Source organism: Macaca mulatta, chromosome 3 (assembly GCF_049350105.2).
Source record: "Macaca mulatta isolate MMU2019108-1 chromosome 3, T2T-MMU8v2.0, whole genome shotgun sequence".
Classification (NCBI taxonomy): Eukaryota; Metazoa; Chordata; class Mammalia; order Primates; family Cercopithecidae; genus Macaca; species Macaca mulatta.
Genome location: NC_133408.1, coordinates 82,681,042 through 82,701,542, shown reverse-complemented (window position 1 = coordinate 82,701,542; position 20,501 = coordinate 82,681,042). Strand labels below are relative to the sequence as shown.

The 20,501-nt window shown below is 42.4% G+C and overlaps 1 protein-coding gene across 1 annotated transcript; it reads left to right on the top strand.

Moving 5' to 3' along the window:
- Positions 1–341: 341 nt before the first annotated feature.
- On the top strand, positions 342–7,804 carry IGFBP1 (insulin like growth factor binding protein 1). Its single transcript, XM_001085935.5, has 4 exons — positions 342–3,151; positions 4,679–4,842; positions 6,090–6,218; positions 7,115–7,804. Exons 1-4 carry the CDS (start codon positions 2,731–2,733, stop codon positions 7,244–7,246), a joined length of 846 nt encoding a protein of 281 aa, XP_001085935.3. The 5' UTR covers positions 342–2,730; the 3' UTR covers positions 7,247–7,804.
- Positions 7,805–20,501: the final 12,697 nt, after the last annotated feature.

The following is a 20,501-nucleotide window of genomic DNA, read 5'->3' as shown; positions in this document are numbered from 1 at the left end:
CAGAGAGAAAATCCAGAGCACACATTCTTCTTCTGGAAATCAAATTGCTTAGGGATCTACCCTAAAAATGTCAAAAAATTGAAAACTGTTGGTCAGTTCCTTTACCAAATGCCAAACTCTGCTCTGTAAAGAAATAATGACAAACAATCATAAACTTCCAACAGCAATGACTTCACTGACCTTATTTTGATTTTTGCAGGAGATGCTGGGGCCATCACTCTTTGGAGATTTTAGAGGTAGAACAAAAGCCAGCTTGGCAAATCCAAGTCACTTTCCGAAGGCCACAGAAACAGGAAAGTGGTGAGAAAAGGAGGTCATCAATTAATTTCAACTCGGTTATTTTTTTATTTTTATTTTTTGAGTCGGAGTCTCGCTCTTGTCTCCCAAGCTGGAGTGTAATGGCGCGATCTTGGCTCACTGCAACCTCTGCCTCCTGGGTTTAAGCGATTCTCCTGCCTCAGCCTCCTGAGTAGCTGAGATTACAGGTGCCTGCCACCACGCCCGGGTAATTTTTGTATTTTTAGTAGATATGGGGTTTTGCCATGTTGGTCAGTCTGGTCTCGAATTCCTGTTCTCTGGTGATCTGCCCACCTCAGCCTCCCAAAGTGTTGGGATTATAGGCGTGAGCTACTGCGCCCGGCCCCTTGGTTATTCTTTAGATTGATAGTGTAATAGACAGTGTAAGTATATCTACAAATTCAGAAGGTTAAGAAAGGGTATGCAAGGAAAACCAGTCTGTCCCTCAGTCACATTTTTCACCACCACCCACAAGAAGGCATTGCTATCAATTTATGTATTCCTCCCAAAACATGCAATAAATGTAGAATCAGTTGCATACACTCATCTTATTTTTATTGTACACAAACAGTACCACACTAAGTATTTGTACTTAGCTAGGAGATTTTACTTAAGTTGAATCACTTTACTTGAATTTTAGAGATTTTTCCCTATCAGAAAATCAGAGTTGCTCCTTCTTGTTGATAGCTCTCTGTCTTCCAGTGGAAACATGCCCCAGGATTTATGTATCCAGCACCTAGAGATGGGCATTTAGGTTGTTTGCAGTATGGCTTCAGGATAGGGATTGGCTCGTGTATCTTTTCACATAAGTTTAAAATGATCTCTCACGTCTGTCTCGTCATCTGTAGGATAAACAGCTGAGGGTGGCATTGTTCGAGCAGACCGCTCTAGCTCCAGCTTCAGAATTTCAGGACAGTTATTACTTTCACCTGCCCTTACACCTGCCCTGAAGGGCACAGCAGGGATCATTTCCTTGAAAGTAAGAATGACTGTCGCTTGAGGTGATTCAGCAATGCTCTACTATTTTAGAGTGTTTTAGCCAGATTACAGAGAAAGGCATTTACTTAGGGCTTGCTTACGGTAAGCAGGACTGTGTGGGCATCAGAAAAGTGAATTCTTCTTCAGGATGCACCATTATAGCCTCTGTGACTTTGAGCTGGCAATATCCTTCCTTCTCTGGCCTCAGTGTTCTCCTCTATAAAGCAAGGGGCTGGACAAGCCACCTCCAATTTCCCAGTTTGGCAACACCACTCCTAAAGGATCTGAAGGGACAACAGGAGGCCCAGGCCTGGAGGTAGAGTAGCCCAGAGCCTGTGCCTGGAATGGGAGGCAAAGATGGTGCCAGGTGGGTGGGAAAATGTGGGGTTTGGGGATCACAGGAGAGGCCAAGGGGCAGGCCTAGAGCGTGGCATGCTCCCTGATCACAGCTCTCCCCTGGAAGGCCATGGAGGGAGTCATGGGGAGAGCCTGCAACTCCTGGAGATAAGCGTGATTCTAACTTTCTCTGAAGGATTTTCTTCTTGTGACTTCTTTCTTGTGAAAGAGAATATCCAATACATGAGAATTTTAACTAAAGAGAAAACCATTGCATTTGCTACTGATAAATATCTGGCCTGTGCCTGAAAGTCACAGGTGCCCTGGGATCCTGGCTCCACTGCTGACAAGGCCTTGTTAGACCTTCTTAACTGCCCCTCCAAAGAGGAGAAAGGCTCTTGGAGGTAGAGTGAGATTGGGGAGCTTGGCAGAGCCCTAGGATGAACTGTGTTTTTTTGTTTTGTTTTGTTTTTGTTTTCTTTGCAGGTTGGAGACTTTTTCCTGCAGAAAGAAGCAATTCTGGGCTTTTCCACAGCTAACCTGCTAGGGCTTGCAGAGACCCGGATTCTAACCCCATCTCGCCTTTCCTCACGCGGGACCTTGGTTTCTGCATTTGAGAACTGCTGGGTGGGCTGGTGTTACCCAGGAGTTTTTCATTTTTGCAGGAGACGCTTTGCAGGAGATCTCTAGGGCTTTTTCTGGGTCAATTAAAGAGCCTGACCAGCTGGGCCTGGGCTGTCGTTTTAACAAAAACAAACGCCATCCCCCTCCCAGCTGAGCACTTGTTAGAACTGGACTTTAACTCAGGGCCTGAACCCCCTAACAACAGGACAAACAGTATGAAATCAAAACCGTTTACCCTCCTCCCACCTGCGGTTTGCGTAGGGCCTTGGGCGCACTAGCAAAACAAACTTATTTTGAACACTCAGCTCCTAGCGTGCCGCGCTGCCAATCATTAACCTCCTGGTGCAAGTGGCGCGGCCTGTGCCCTTTATAAGGCGCGCGCTGTGTCCAGCGAGCATCGGCCACCGCCATCCCATCCAGCAAGCATCTGCCGCCGCGCCGCCGCCACCCTCCCAGAGAGCACTGGCCACCGCTCCACTGTCGCTTGTCCAGAGTATGGGCCACCGCCCGCCGCCACCAGCCCAGAGAGCCTCGGCTCCTGTCTGCTGCCCGCGCCTGGAGATGTCAGAGGTCCCCGTTGCTCGCGTCTGGCTGGTACTGCTCCTGCTGACTGTCCAGGTCGGCGTGACAGCCAGCGCTCCGTGGCAGTGCGCGCCCTGCTCCGCTGAGAAGCTCGCTCTCTGCCCGCCGGTGCCCGCCTTGTGCTCGGAGGTCACCCGGTCCGCTGGCTGCGGCTGCTGCCCGATGTGCGCCCTGCCTCTGGGCGCCGCGTGCGGCGTGGCCACTGCACGCTGCGCCCGGGGACTCAGTTGCCGCGCGCTGCCGGGGGAGCAGCAACCCCTGCACGCCCTTACCCGCGGCCAAGGCGCCTGCGTGCAGGACTCTGACGCCTCCGCTTCCAATGCCGAGGCTGCAGGTACCACAGTCCCGCCCCTGCCCCGGCACCTCCTGGCCCACCGGCACCTCCCGTCCCCACTCCCCTAACTACTGGGTGGGGCTGGAGCCGGGCAGGGGCTTGTCCACAATTAGCGCTTGAAACCAGAGCACGTAGTTGGGGAAGGAGCTTGGAGTGGAGACCGATCATTGCATGGTCTTGGCAGGACGTGCCCTGGGAAAAGAAGGAAGATGTTCCAGGGCACACATAGCTTAGTGGAGACTCAAGGAGGAAGCTCGCACTTGGCCCTCGTCGTAGCCCAGTGATCTTTAGATACCCAGACAGCAAGAGTAGAGGGAGGCGGTGGGGCTGCCTTCCTCAGTCGGGTTGCCACCCTGGGTCCCCCACCAGTCTCGTTGCCAGCACGTGGGCAGCCCCAGTGGCTGGAGCATCCGGGAAGGCCTAAGAAGGGAATCCCTCCTGCTGGCCTCCCCAGGAGGTGTTTGGAATGTCCTTTGTAATATACGTCCTGGATACAGTATGTGCTACCCAGATGTTTACAGAACATAATGTGAGAGTTGAGGCTAAAAGCTTCACTTCCATTCATTGCCATAGAAAAACAATGTTTGATGTGTATGTTGCCCCCTAAGAACATGACAATCAGGTTCTTTCCTGGATTTAAGCAGGCATTTGTTTGTAGCGGGAAGTGGAGGAAATGCCTCTTTCTCTACTCCAGCCCCTATCTCCTCATCTGGGCTGCTTGCACGTCCTGTGCCATTCTCGGAGGAATCAGGACTTCCATACCCTGATAGGGTGTTAGAGTGAGTGTGTGAGAGTCAGTGACCCTTCCAAGGAGGCAACAGGGTTTTCTTGCGGATTCTCTGCCCTTTAGAGGAAATGAAAGGGAGTCCTCTCACTGATCCTCAAGGAGATTAATTTCCACAGGGGGTCCCTTACAGCCAGTTTTCTGATTCTGTTCATGCACCTTTGGACTCTATCTGCAAGATCCTCTTGGCACGAGGGTGGGTTGGGGGTGTTGCAGAGAAGTCCCTTAGGATGTGGGAAGGCAGGGGCCCCAAAATAGAAGAGGGTAGTACTTTGGGTCAGGAGAGCTGCATTCTAGACTCCACTTCTAGATGAACTGTACCGTTCATTCAGGGATATTAGTAAAATCCCCTTTTTAAGGATGGGGAAGCTGAGGTTACCACACGCCCCACTAATGCGGTTAGGAATTGAACTTTAATCCTGGCTTCTTTGGGGTTGTTCTCAGCCTCAGCAAATGCGTTTGTTGCTCTGCTCCCCTGCTGCTTTAAAAGCGGAAACGTGGGGCATCCTTGCCAGTCCCCAAAACTTAGAACTGTCAGGAACAGAGCTGGCATTGCTGTTGTCATTTCTCTTCCTGGAAACCATTACAAGGTCCTTTACAGTGAGAGTCAGTGAAAATTGGGTTAAGGAATGTGGCCATCCTCATGGCCCAGACTGGTTTTGAGGGAAGGAAGTGATCTCGTGGGGGCCCGGAGGTGCGGATGCTTTGGGAGGGCTCATGGGGTCTGCAATGTTTCCTGGCAGGGAGCCCTGAAAGCCCAGAGAGCACAGAGATAACTGAGGAGGAGCTCCTGGATAATTTCCATCTGATGGCCCCTTCTGAAGAGGATCATTCCACTCTTTGGGATGCCATCGGTACCTATGATAGCTCGAAGGCTGTCCATGTCACCAACGTCAAAAAATGGAAGGTGAGGCCCAGCAGGTGGGTGGTGGGAACTCTCCTGTCAGAGGCTGTAGCTTGAGTTGGCTGTGACAAGCAGACCTGGTCCACTCCTTCCTGGTCCTGATGTCCTGGAAAGAAATGCTTTCCCCCCAAACCTAGTGGCCATTTCTCAGCTAAACTTTCTCAAGCTGTGAACACAAGGACTTTCAGGAGAGATGCCTACTGGATGCAAAGAAAATGTAGTTCCTGATAATAGGTTACTTCATGTCTCTGAGCTCCTCTCTAAATAAGGGTGTCAGAGCTTTGAGTTACATTGTTCCAAAACTTAGTACAAGGCCCTGACTGCTTTCACCTCCATTGTATCATTTGCTTCCCTTTAAAAAAATTGTCAAAATAAAGACATAAAATTTACTGTTTTAACTATTTTGAAGCATAGGTTTCTGTGGCATTAAGTAATATACATCATTAACTATTTTAAAGCATAGATTTCTGTGGCATTAAGTAACAATAAGTAATGCACGTTATTCTGCAACCACCACCAATATCTACCTTCAGAATTTTCATCTTCCCAAACATCAACTCCCCATTATCTTAATTAATGTCTGTTTTGAATTCTACCACTTGAGGGCGACAGAGAATCAAAGTCGGAGTGACTTGATTTGAGGAAAAAAATTACTTCCACAAACATGCCCTCCCAGAAAAAGGGAGGATTAAACCATTTTCTCAACACTTTGGAATTTAATCTGAGAATAACGATAAATGGAGGAAAGTTAATTGTTAAATTATCCAAATGAATGCCTTAATCCTCACTTGATTTAGTTTATGTAAAATAACATTGTAGATTACAGAGGAAAGTTATTCAAAATCTAGAAATCTCTTCTGCTAAATTCTTAATTAAGAGCTATGCCCACTCTTCTTCTAACCAGATGGCGGGTGCCCAAAGTATTCAGTAGGTGGCAGGAGGAGTTGGGAAGAGTTGTGTGGTGTTGGTGAGGTTCTTGCCTGGGGATGTTTCTGTGCAGGTGTTGGGAGAGTGTTTGGTGAGGGAGAGAATGGTGTTCTTGTTCTTTATCTGAACAACTCAAGACAGACTAACCACAGGTGGGAAAAAGAGGCCCAGTGGGAGCACATCACATGACACCTAGTCCCAGGTCCCCATGGCCAGATCATAGGGCCACCCCTGCTTCTACAAAACCTCTTCCATCTGTCATTGTCTAAGCTGATAATTCACCGTGTCTTGTTAGATATCCTAATGTAAAGTTATTCTCTTAGGAGCCCTGCCGAATAGAACTCTACAGAGTCGTAGAGAGTTTAACCAAGGCACAGGAGACATCAGGAGAGGACATTTCCAAATTTTACCTGCCAAACTGCAACAAGAATGGATTTTATCACAGCAGACAGGTAGGTGGCCTTGCCAGTGTGTGTCGTCAGGGTGAAAGGGACTCCTGCCCTACATTCCTGCCAAGCCATGGTCATTCATGGCAAAGAATATCCCCTCCAAAGTAGACACCAGAACTGGTTGTCTTGAGCCAGATCCACCCCTCTGGGAACCTGGAATATCTAGGCGAAGATAGCCTATTGAACAGGTCAATGTGTCACCACCAGAGGAGGAAAACCTGCACTGGACCAGGGGCCCTGGGGCTAAGCCTGAGCTCCATCACTCAGCAAGCCAATAGCTATGGAAGACTTTCCTAGGCCCCATAATGCTTGGATCTCAGGTTCCTCACTTATACAAGAGAGTAAGGGAACATACTTAACATAGAAAAGCAAGTATCTATTTGTACAGCTTTTACACTTTCTCTCTGAACTGTCTAATAAAACACAACAACATTTTTGTGGCCTGCCAGATAATAAATGAGATCAAACAGACCAAGATTTCATGTTGAGGAGTGCTTTAAGCCTCAGTGAAGTACAGGTTCTGTAGATTTTATTGAGAGAAATTGAGGACTAGGCCCTGCTTCACAGGCAATGCACAGTGGGGTACACATGAGACATGTTCCCTCTGGGTTGGGCTCCCCTGACATTGGGCTATGAAGCAGACAGCTGTGCACACGCTGTGCTGTTTAACACACGTGAGAAGTCATTATTGCATGTGCCACTCAGTCACTGTCTCTATTTTATGATGAGAACCAGGAGGGCGTGAGATTTACCGGCATCATTGGCAGCTGGTTTCACAGCCGGGACTATTGGCTTGGCTCTGCAGTGCTTGGCTGCACTGAAAAAAGGGCCAGCTATGACTCTACATTCCCCTGTCACCTTGTCATCTGCTGCTCTTGACCTTGGTCTTGTCTTTGCAGTGTGAGACATCCCTGGCTGGAGAGGAGAGGCTCTGCTGGTGCGTCTACCCTTGGAATGGGAAGAGGATCCCAGGGTCTCCAGAGATCAGGGGAGACCCCAACTGCCAGACGTATTTTAATGTACAAAACTGAAAACAGATGAAATAATGTTCTGTCACGCGAAATATTTAAGTATATAGCATATTTATACTGTAGAACACACACACTTATATATATGTATATATATATAACTACTTTTTATACTCCATATATAACTTGATATATAAAGCTGTTAGTTTATTTATTCACTGTAAGTTTATTTTTTCTACACAGTAAAAACTTGTACTATGTTAATAACTTGTACTATGTCAACTTGTATATCATGAAACACTTATCATATCGTATGTAAGTAATTGCATTTCTGTTCTTCCAAAGCTCCTGCGTCTGTTTTTAAAGATCATGGAAAAATACTGCCTAGAAAATGCAAAATGAAATAAGAGGGAGTAGTTTTTCAGGTAGTTTAAAGGAGGACAGTTAACTTGTATATTCCATCATTCACATTTGACATACATGTGTAGGAAAAGTTAAAGTGTTGATTATGTAATCAAAGCTACCTGTGGTGATGTTGCCACCGGTTAAAATGTACACTGGATATGTTGTTAAACACGTGTCTATAATGGAAACATTTACAATAAATATTCTGCATGGAAATACTGTTATGTCTGTGGATGTTGATTTAGTGATATTATCTTTGTTTCTGAAATCCCTTTGTCCTTCACCCTCACCTTCCTTATACATTTTGTGCTTTTGTGATATCAAGATGGTGTTTTGGGTCCGCAGAGCCCCTTGTCCCAATTACCCTAGATGTTGTCCCAGCTGCCGCAGGGTTTCCACTTCCCAGTGGCATTGGGACCTTCCTCCTCTGCCTGGGCAGGCTGGGCATTCCTGTGTCCCACCTCTCCACTAGTCCCCAACCTCCCCAGGGTCCTTAGCCTCTTCCTCTTGGTTTGGTTTGTCCCTTCCGTTCAACTTATAAATAGGAACAGGGTTTCTTTCGTCTTAAACACAAGACAGAGTGCTTCCTTGTTTTGCTCCCTAGCCTTTCCCTTGCTTGCCCTCCCTTTCTGCTAGCCTCCTTCTTCCACAGGCCTCCCAGCATCCTTTTGTCACTTCGGTTTCCATGACTGAGCCCTGATTGCAGCTCTCTTTACTGCTCCTCAGAGCTCTTTTTCCTTAACACTGTGCCCTGCTTGGTGTGCCCAACGCTGCCCCTCCTAACTCTTGAGCACCCTATTGACTGCTGCTTTCCTCCCCTCCACATCTTTCCTGGCACCTTGCTCATCGCAGGGGATTCCATCCTGGTCTGTTGGCTGCCTCCAGCCCTGTCTCCTGGACTCCCCCTACTCTTTGTCGGGGGGAAAGCCCACACTTCTCTTTGCCCCAGGCCACTTCTTGGAGGCTGCTTCTCTCATCTGTGGGGCTGGAGGCCTCCCTGACATTCTGTTTTTTCCTGGAGCTCCAGCTCCCTATCTTGGGTCTCCCGTTTAACCCTCCAACCCCACAGCTGCCAGGTTGCCATCCTCTCTGCCATGCCCATAGGGCTGGTCTGTAAACTCAGCACTCAGACTCATCAAGAGGAGCAGCCAGACTGATGTGGGACAGGGACAGACTGATAGCTTCAGCCCAGGACCAGGAGGTCTGTTCATTTTCTCAGGTAATGAAACCACATCTGGCACAGCAGCTGCAATTGGAGTCACCACTCCATTAAGCTTATAATAATTCACTGTTATTCTCCAAGATCCATTTGTCTTCTGCACAGGCCAAATAGCAGAGTTCAATGGGGATGTGGTGAGAATTAGCACTCCTGCATCTTTCAAATCCTTGATGGTGGCACTAATTTCTGCCATCTCTCTGGGAATGCAATATTGCTTCTGAACTGATCAATGTCAGTTCAGAGCCAGTACCCTGTAGTTCCTGAAAGGTCTGATTACTTCCTTTCCCTCAATCCACAACTGCCCTGGTGAAAGCCTCTAGATCCCTTTGGAGAAGACTGGGAGAAATATTTTCAACAGTGTACTGGGGTCCTTTTTCAAGGAGGCCCAGCCTCCCCCTTCATTCAAGGGGTTCTAGGTCTATAAACTGGCCTGAGAATTGATTGAGATGCCAAGACCCTCTGTTTTGATGATTCAAATTAGATTTTTGTTCACTTGTCCTTGAACTTTCCTGCTTATATAAGTCAATAGCAATTTAGTAGGTTTCCTATCAGTTTCACTTCTAGGAATGTCATGATCAAGTAGCCAACACCATAGATCCACAGGAGCCTGACTATTCTGAGTGCTGCCTTGGCTCTGCTGTCTGTTAGAGTAACTGCACCTACCTTGCCTTTGTTGGTTGAGTGCCTCCACTTGGTCTCTGCTACCCTTGGGATCTCATTACTTCCATTGCATTTATGTTTCCCAATTCAGCAGCTGCGGTTCCAACTGTACGGTCTGGCCTACAGAGAAGAGCAATGCCAGAGCTCTTCTAGCATGCTGAAGCTCCCCTCACAAATGTATTCTTCACGGTCAAGGTACAAGGTGTGCCCTTTGGACCTGCCCATGGTGGGTAAGAAGGTCTTAAATAACAAATTCCTTCTAATTCAATTCCTTAGACATTCCTTCTAGTGTCCCTAAGCCTTTGAGTTCATTTCTACTGTAAATCAAGGCAGATATTGCAGTTCAAGATCTTTTGGTCTATGCTACTTTTGGTCTATGTTTCAACCAAGTAACTAAATAAACTGTTGGAGCCGTTTCTAGCTTCCTGAATTGCAATCTTAAACACAGAATCTCTGCTTAGTAAGCCTATATCAATAAATTCAGCCTGATCCAACTTTTTGTCCCTTTCACTATTACCCCACACCTCTAATATCAATTCCCACACATATTCCCTGCATTTCTATCTATATATATTAGAAAATTCAAGTAGTTCTTTTGGAATGTGGTGTGCCTCCTCGTGGGTTACATTTTGTACCTTACTTTTAAGGGTCTTATGGGACCTGGTCTAGAACCAAAGAAGCGTGGTAGGGGTGAGTCTTGAGGAGAAGCAATATTGTCTTGCATGGCAACTGCCTCAGGGGAGGCCATTACAGTATCCTCAGGCAATACAAAGTTTATCCCCTCAGATGGGGGTGCAGAGTCTGCTTCTACTGGAAAAGAAAACTCAGCAGAAATTACTGTCTCAATGTTTCCACCTTTATCAGGGTCTTCCCATACATCTCTATTCCAACTTTCGGGATCCCGTTCTTTCCCTATCAATGCCCTCACTTTAACAGAAAGCACTTTAAAAGTGGAGGCTGGAAATTCAATTTTTGTTGTAAGTCACTCACAGGGTTTCGTTTTCGCCAATCCTGGTCTTGGAGCTACAGGAGACAAGGGACTCCTTCAGAGTAGATATCTAAGCTTTCAGGTCATTTATATAGTGCTTGAGCTGGGAATTTGAATCCCTGAGCTCATCCTTTTCTTTCCCCACTTTATCCAGCTTAATTAGAAACAACCAGTCAATGTCATTACGCTTGTTAGTTAGACAAAAATGTTTGAAGATACTGTATACATAGTCACCCAGATCCTTGCCTCTTACAAGCATTTGAGAATATCCAATGGTAATATTTTGTGTATCTCTGCTGCACCATTATGCCATGGACTATCAGTATTCTCTTTATTACTAGAAATACAGTTATTAGTGTCTTTAAATATAATCAAAATAGGTAGCCAATTCCAGAAATTCCAGAACCAATTCAGAAAACTCACCCTTAAGATTGAGTTCCTTAGAAATACCATTTGACCCAGCCATCCCATTACTGGGTATATACCCAAAGGATTATAAATCATGCTGCTATAAAGACACATGCACACGTATGTTTACTGCAGCACTATTCACAGTAGCAAAGACTTGGAACCAACCCAAATGTCCATCAATGACAGATTAGATTAAGAAAATTTGGCACATATACGCCATGGAATACTATGCAGCCATAAAAAAGGATGAGTTCATGTCCTTTGTAGGGACATGGATGCAGCTGGAAACCATCATTCTCAGCAAACTATCACAAGGACAGAAAACCAAACACCACATGTTCTCACTCATAGGTGGGAATCGAACAATGAGAACACTTGCACACAGGAAGGGGAACATCACACACCGGGGCCTGTTGTGGGGTGTGGGGAGTGGGGAGGGATAGCATTAGGAGATATACCTAATGGAAATGATGAGTTAATGGGTGCAGCACACCAATATGGCACATGTATACATACGTAACAAACCTGCACGTTGTGCACATGTACCCTAGAACATAAAGTATATATAAAAAAAAAGATTGAGTTCCTGCAAATGCCATTATTTCATCCCTTTTTGTTATTGAGCAGTATTTCATGGCATACATATACCACATTTTCTTTATCTACTTGTTGATTGAAGGGCCGTAAACTCAGCACTCAGACTCATCATTTGGGCTGGTTCCATATTTTTGCAATTGTGCATTGTGCTGCTGTAACTTAGATAAAATTGGAGTCCATTATTATAAGTGAAGTAACTCAGGAATGGAAAACCAAATATTGTATGTTCTCACTCATAAGTGGGAGCTAAGCTATGAGGACACAAAGGCATAAAAATGATACAATGGACTTTGGGAACACAGGGGAAAGGGCAGGAGGGGAGTGAGGGATAAAAGACTACACATTGGGTACAGGGTACACGGCTCAGGTGATGGGTGCACCAAAATCTCAGAAATCACTACTAAAGAACTTATTCATGTAAACGAATACCATCTGTTCCCCCAAAATCTATTGAAATAATAAATAAATAAGTAAATAAATAAATAAATACTTTGAAATCTAAAAAAAAAGATTGAGTTCCTTTAGAACCACTCCAGGTACTAAAATCTGTATTAGTCAGGATTTTCTGGAGAAACCGAACCGATGAGATGTGAATATAGAGAGATTTATTTTAAAGAACTGGCTTATGCAGTTATGGAGCTGGGAAGTCCAAAATCTACAGGGTATGTCAGCAGGCTGGAGACCCAGCAGGGAGCCACTGCTGTGGTTAGAATGCAAAGGCAGTTTGCCAGCAGAATTCCTTCTTGCTTGGTCAGTCTTTTGTTCTATTTAGGGCTCCAGTTGATTGGATGATGCCCACCCCCATTACGGAGGGCCATCTGTCTTACTCAAAGTCCACCAATCTAAATGTTAACCTCATCCAAGAACACCCTCACAGAAACATCCAGAATAATGTTTGACCCCATTTTTGTCATTGTGGTGCAACCAAGTTGACACATAAAATTAACTATCACAACCAGTTATAATTTTCACTAAATAAATACAATTGATATGTAAGAGAGGACAGAAAATTAAATTATATGAAATGCTCAATTAAAACCAGAGTTGGTAGAAAAAGGAAGAAAAATGAACAAATAATAATTCAATGAATAGAAGACATTTACAAATGTGGTTGGCTTTAACAAAATGTATCAGTACTCCCTTTAAACGTACTAGATGTCCCAACTAAAATAAAGAGGTTGTCTGTGTGCTTTAAAAAATGAAAAATAAAATCAACATACATGTTGTTCATAAGATGCCTACTTAAAATATAATGACACTATAGGTTAAGAGTAAAGAGATGGAGAAATATATATTACCCTAAATCTAATTACAACAGTAGAATTAGCTATGTTAATTACAGACAAAGAAAACTTCAGAACAAAGACAATTATCAGCATTAAAGAGAGGCATTACATAATGAAGCAGATGTCAATTATCCAAAAGACACAATCACCCTTAATGTGTGTGTGTCTAATAACAGAATATCAAAATATATGAGGCTAAAACAAGTAGAACTGCAAAAGATATAGATAAATCTGCTACTATAGTTGGAGACTTCAACACCCTTCTATCAAAGATGGACAGACCTAGCAGGCAGAAAATCAGCAAGGGTATTGTTGAACTCAACAGCATCATCAATCAAGGATATAATGAACATCTTTGGATGACTTAATCCAACAACAGTAGAATACACATTCTTCTCGAGATTGCATGGAATAGTCATCAATATAGACCACATTCTGGGCCATAAAACACATCTCAACACATTAAAAGAATAGAAATAATAACAATGTCTGCTCTCAGATCACAATGGAATTAACCTAGAAATCAGTAACAGAAAGAAAGATAGCTAGAAAATCACAGAATATTTGGAGATTAAACAATACATTTTTAAGTAACACATGGGTTAAAAAAGAAGTCTCAAGGGAAATTAAAAACTATTTTTAGCTAAATGAAAATTAAAATACAATTATCAAAACCTGTGGGATGCAGCTAAAGTAGTGCTTACAGGGAAATTCATAGCATTAAATACATGTAGAAATTAAGAAAGATCTAAAATCAATCATTTAAACCTCCACCTTAGGAAACTAGAGAATGAAGATCAATTTAAGCCTAAGGCATGCATAAAGAATAAAATAAAGCAATCATCAATAAAATCCAAACCGGGAAAACAATAGAGAAAATCAATGAAACCAAATATGGTTATTTGAAAACATTAATAAAATTGATAAACCAGTAGCAAGACTAACCAAGAAAAATAAAAGACGCATTTTACCTACATCAGAAATAAAAGAGAGGCCATCAGTTCTAGTACCATGAGCATTAGAAGGATAATAAAGAAACACTATGAAAACCTTACACCCACAAATTTGATAGCATAGATGTAATGGACTAATTCCTTGAGAACACAAACTACCAAAATTCACACAAGGAGAAATAAATACCTACATAGAATGATATTTATTAAAAATTAAATCAATAATTAGTCTTCCAAAAATAAAGCACTAACCCCAGATTGTTTCACTGGTGAATTCTACCGAACATTTAAGGGAGAAATGATATCAGTGCTCCACAATCTCTTTCTCAAAATAGATACAAATTAACACTTAACTCATTTTATGAGGTCAGTATTACCTTAATACAAAAACCAGATAGAGACATTAAAAGAAATTAAAACTACAGATCAGTATCTCTCATCAATATAGATGCAAAAATTCTTGAGAAAATGTTATCTAATCATATCCAACAATGTATAAAAAGAATACTATATCACCAAGATATAATGCTAAGATCCAGATTATAGTAAGATTGCTAGTAGTTTTACATTGATTCTGCAGTGGAAAAACAACAGGCTGAAAAACATTCAGATTTTAGCTTTGTTTGTGTAGGAGCATTAGGGCTGTGGTGGCATTTCCTCTTTCTTCTCTTTTCTTCCTTCTCTCCCTCCCTTCCTTCTATAAAAATTATCTTTTAGTTACAGTACTGTAATATGAGAAAAATACATTTACAGCAGAAATAGAAAACAAAGAATTTCTCATAGACAGTCATTACATAGATACCGATTATGTGTATTTATACATGGTATTTAAAAATGTCATGACAAGAAGAAAAGTTTTAGAAAATAAAATTAATTTCATAAGTCTTGTTATATTGTACTTAAGAATACTTGACTAAATGTTTAAAAAATCATGGTGAAACTCAGAGACTCACCTTAACAATTGTCCTTAAGGCCTTTGGTTGAAAGCTTTAGACTTTACTGAGGCTACTTTGAAAACCATTGCTCTACTTCTCTTAATAATTCTTTGGCTTCCACAGGAAGCATGTGCACTCACACTTTGCCTTTCTCTTACTGCTTCTTTGGCCAAGACAATAGATTTTGCAAACTCCAGGGGGCATCTTTCATGTTGTGTTGTATGGGCTCCAGGATAGGGCATTCACAGGGACTACAATGTGAGTTGTGTCCCCAGCATGGTACAGGGGCTGAGTACCACTGCTGAGTAGGAAGGATGCTGTCAGCTTCAGTCTCTCCATCTGGAAGGGGCCTTGGAAAGAGAATGAAGAGATACTGGCTTGGTCTGAGAAGAGTGACTTGGAGTTAGAGCCACTTTTCTAGACAAAATGGTTGGCCCTCCTTTATCTGTGTACTGTTGGTGCAAAGGATTTCCACCAGAGATGTAAGACAAGAGGACAGAGCAGGATGCTCTGGGAGATCTAGGAGAAATAATATAGACTGCCCCTGTGGCATCTTGGAAAATGTAGGAGCTTCTGTGAGTCACTGCCACTCTAGTCCAGAGATGATAGAGGACCAATATTTAGTCTGAAAGATCTCATTAGTGCCATTACTCTATTGTCCTATTAGAATGGTACGAATGTCAGGAAATGCTTACAGGACACATACATTAGCTGAAATACTAAAAACAAACAAACAAACAACAAACAAACAAAAAAACTCGTTCTCTCCTTGAAAGAAGAGTGCTCCTTCACAGTGGGACATACTAACCCTCTCCTGCATTGGTGTTCTACTTTGGACTCTCAGAGCTTTCACCTAGCCTTCAGTAGTCCTGCACTCTCACCTCAAATTTCTTTTTTCCCACATGATATTCCACTTGGTCATTGTTCTCTCTCTTGAAACTCCACTTGTCAAATCTGAACTCCTAGCCCTCTAACCAGCTTCTTCTCCAAACTTCCATACTTCATGTCTACAGCACAACCCTTCTTCTGTGTGAGAAGATGTTGAAGTATGGTGTTGTTTTGCAAGACAGCAAGTAAGATGGACAGACATTGGCAAACTTTTGGGCAAGGTAAACGTGTTCAAATCCAGAATTATCCACACATCATGGCTATAGAGAGAGTGAAAAATTATTCAGTACCTCCCTGGCTTTAATGTTTCCTTGTAGTCTCTCCCTCTACTCTAAAACTGAGACAAAATCTTGCTGATTTTGTTCTTTAATGACTCTTACTTGGTCTTTTTATACTCTGATTTGAACTCTTACCATGTCACAACTGGACTGTTGCAGCAGTTCCTTCTTGGTTTGCCCTGTATTTACCCAATCTCATTTATGCACGCATGCATTAAAATTTAAAAAATAATTAATGAATGTTATTCATGATATAAGTGCTAGGGAGGTGACAACCTCAAACAGGGAAGAATCTTTCTTCTGACGGATTTGGTAGTTGTAGGAGAAGGAGGTGGGGAAGATAATAACAACAACAAAAGTAAGTCAAGTCCATTAAAACATACTGAGATAGTGCTGGGGTTTTCAGAGGAGAGAGAGAAAAACTACTCTGTATGCAGTGGATAAAAGGGCTTCTCAGAGGAATGGCCTTCAGGCCATGACTTTGAAGGATGGGCAGATAGGATGGCTCACTTGAGCAAGATGGAGGAAGGACTAGTTTCAACAAAGGAATATACAAGAACCAGAGAGCACATTGTGCATGCAGGGTTTAGGAAGCTGTTTGGTGTAGTGAGAACACAGGGTATGTTTTTGGGCATTAATGAGAGGTGAGGTGTGCTAGGAGTTTCCACTATGGGCTGTAAATGTCAAGCTCAGAGTTTTGATTTAGTTGGAAGGCAATGGGGAACTTTTAAGATTTGGGGGCAGCATGACAGTGTGAGATGCTTCACCAACCTGCTCCCTAGTAAAACTGGTGAAAAATATTAAAAAACAAAACAAAACCATTCAAAGAGTCCTAAAATGGTTCTAAAGGCAAACAACAAGTGAAAAAACATCTACCCAAGAAAATCTGTGAAAGTTCAGTAAGAAAGATAAGAGTGTAGTATATGAACCAAAATCCCTTCTTCCCTTCCCCTCTAAGCTCGGTGGGTAGAGATTGCACTCCAGACTGGTGCAGCTAAGAACACAGAGCTCCGTCTCCTCCCAGTTGCCAGTCAGCGGGCTGTCTTTCCAGGAGGGTCAGGACTTCAGTGTCTCTCATCCTGCCCCCAGCTACCTGTTGCTAAGGTAAGCTCCAGACAGGTACAGTCGAGAGCAAGGAGGTGGGGAGTTTAAGGAAGGGAAAGGGAAGAGAAGAGCGGAGGGGAAGTCGAAGGGGGCTCACTTCTGCCCAGCCCCAACTCATGGAATGGAGTCTCTAACTTGGATGTGGCATACCGAGAACACTAGGGCTCTTATTTCCCGTGCCCTGACTCTGGTTTCACACTAGAAGAGGCAAGCCAAAGGATATGATACCCCCTCCAGGAAGTACTTAGCTCTCAGTGCAGGGGAATCATTTAGAGAGAAGACTGTCATTGTCCCTACCCCCAGTCCAGAGCCCTGACTCAGAGATTTTCACTTGAAGGGAGATGCAGGACATGGAACAGGTAGCTCCTTTCTCTTCTCATGAAAACCAACATCATTTGCAGGAGAACCTGGAGAAGTTTAAATCTATAGGCACTCTCAAGAAAATGGAGATTGTAATGACAGACAATTGGAAGGGGATGTATAGATCTAATGAAGATACAGCCTAGACTGTAGCCCAGCTAGTTTGCAGGAGAGAACTGAGGGATGACAGCTGGGAGGAGTCCTCTTGGGACCAGAACAAATATCAGACTCTGGGATCAGAACAAATATCAAACTCTGGCTTCAGAAACTATTCCTTCAAATGAGCTACAGTTTGGAATACAGACTGTATTTTTTGGGTACAGTTTGGGTACAGTTTATGCCCAGGGAATTGTTGAAAACAATACAGGAGGCCATTGGTAACCAGTGGAGCTTAATAGCTGGGCATGGCCTGGGAAGAGGAAGAGAGTCCTACCTGTACCACTGCCATCCCAGGGTGCCTGTGGACATACCCATAGCTAAGCAGCCTGAGGAGGAACATCACCTGCTGAACCCTGGGGGTGGCGCGCAGGAATAGTCTTCACTAAAAGAATTCAGCCAATTACTAAAAAACAAGCAAGAAGTAACGGTACCAAGCCCTGGTGAGGGAGAGACCAGGACCCAGAAGTGTTACAATATATCATCTAAAATGTTCAGTTTCCAGTAAAAATTATGAGGCATGCAAATAAATAGTAAAGTAGATCCTATACACTAGTAAAAAAGCAGGCCAGGTGCGGTGGTTCACACCTGTAATCCCAGCACTTTGGGTGGTTGAGGTGGGGGGATCACGAGGTCAGGAATTTGAGACCAGTCTGACCAACATGGCAAAACCCCATCTCTACTAAAAATAAAAAAAAATTAGCTGGCTGTGGTGGCGCATGCCTGTAATTCCAGCTACTTGGGAGGCTGAGGCTAGAGAATAATAGCTTGAACCTGGGAGGCGGAGGTTGTGGTGAGCCGAGACTGCGACATTGCACTCCAGCCAGGGCAATAATTGCAAAACTCCGTCTCAAACAAACAAACAAACAACAACAACACCGAGTGGCACAAAGTACTTTTCAGATGCCAGATTTAACAAAAATAGATTTCAGAATATGAAATCTATTATGAATATGTTCACAGACTTAAAGGAAAACATGATTAAAGAAGTAAAGAAAGGTATGATGTTGCATCAAATAGATAATATCAATGCAGAAAATTATAAAAAAAGAGAACTAAATGGAAATGCTGGAGTTGAAAAGTACAGTAACTGAAATACAAAATTCACTAAAAGGAGTCCATGGTAGATTTGAACTTCCAGAAAAAAGAATTAGTGAACTTGGAGATAGGCAAACATATAAAAAGTGAAAACTTTTCAACTCATTTTATGAGACTAGTATTACCCAGATACCGCAAGCAAACAAAGACATCAGAGCAAAAGTATAGATCATATATCTCTTATGAGTATGGACACACAAATTCTCAACAAAATGTGATCAAATTGAATACAGCAACATATTAAAAGAATCTTGATCAGTGCGGAATACATCCCATGATCAGTGGGATTTATTCCAGGAGTGCAAAGTTATTTTAGCTTCTGAAAATTAATTAATTAAAATAGTATTATTTTAGCATCTAAAATTTAATTAATAAAATTAATAAATCATAAGATAAAACCCCAAAAATTACATGATCATCTCAGTAGATGCAGAAAATAATTGACAAACAAAAATACCCTTTTATAATAAAAATATTCAACAAACTAGGAATAAAAGGGAACTTCCTCAAGCTGATAGAAGAGATCTAGGAAAAACCCACAGCTGACATTATGGAAGACTGTAGGCTTTTTGCCTAAGATCAGGAATAAGACAAAGATATCTGCTTTTGCCATTTCTATTCTACCTGTACCGAAGGATATATTCAGGGCAGTTAGGCAAGAAAAATAAATTAATGGCTTTCAGATCGGAAAGGAAGAAGTAAAAGAATCTCTATTTGAAGATAACACCATCTGCTATTTAGAAATTCCGAAGGAATATACTAACAGTCCATTAGAACTAATAAATGAGTACAACAACATTGCAGGATATGAAATCAAGATTAAAAAAATCCATTGTATTTCTATATGCTTGCAATAAACAATTTGAAAATAAAATTAATCAATTTTATTCATAATAACATCAAAAAGAATAAAATATTTAGAAATAAATTGAAAAAAACCAAGTGCAAAATTTATATTCTGAAAACTATAAAACACTGCCGAAAGAAACTAAAGAGGCTCTAACTAAATGGGAAAATATTTCATGTTCATGGATTAGAAGACTTAACATTGTCAAGATGGCAACATACCCCAAAATGATCTACAAATTAAATGTTGTCTCTATCAGAATCTCAGCTGACTTCTTTGACAATCTGACCTTAAAGTTCACAATGTATGCAAGGAACCCAGAAAAACCAAAGCAATTCTGAAAAGAAAAAAACAAAGTAGGAGGACTCATACTTTCTGTTTTCAAAAATTACCACAAAGTAATGGTAATGAACATAGTGTAGTGCTGGCACAAGGATAGACAAGTTGAGAGTCCCTTGATAAGCTCATACATTAATAATTAACTGATTTTTAACAAGGATGCCAAAAGTAATCAATAATCTTTTCAACAAATGATCCATAGGCAAAAGAGTGAAGTTGGTCCCCTACTATATACCATAACAACAATTAACTCAAAAATCCATCAAAGACTTAAATGTAAGACCTAAAACTAAAAAGACTCTTAGGAAAAAACATAGAGGTAAGTCTTCAAGACTCTGAACTTGGCAAAGATTCTTAGATATGATACCACCAGCATGAGCAACAAAAGTGTAATAGATAAATTGGACTTCCTCAACTTTAAGCCTTGTGTGCTTCAAATGACACCATCAGGAAAGTGAAAGAGAAAAATATTTGCAAATCATATATCTCATAAGGGACTGGCATTTAAAATACATAAGAAACAATTACAACTCAATAATATTAAGACACACAGCCCAATTAAAAATAGGCGAAAGTTCTGAACAGACATTTCTTCAAAGAAGATGTATTAAATGGCCTATAAGCACATGAAAAAGTCTTCGGCATTATTAGCCATGAAGGAAGTACAAATCAAAGTTACCACTTCACATCCACTAGGATACCTAGAACCAAAAAGTCTGATAACAATAAGTGTTAATGAGGATCTGTATACATCAGAACCCTCCTAGAGTACTGGTGGGATTGTAAAATGGTGC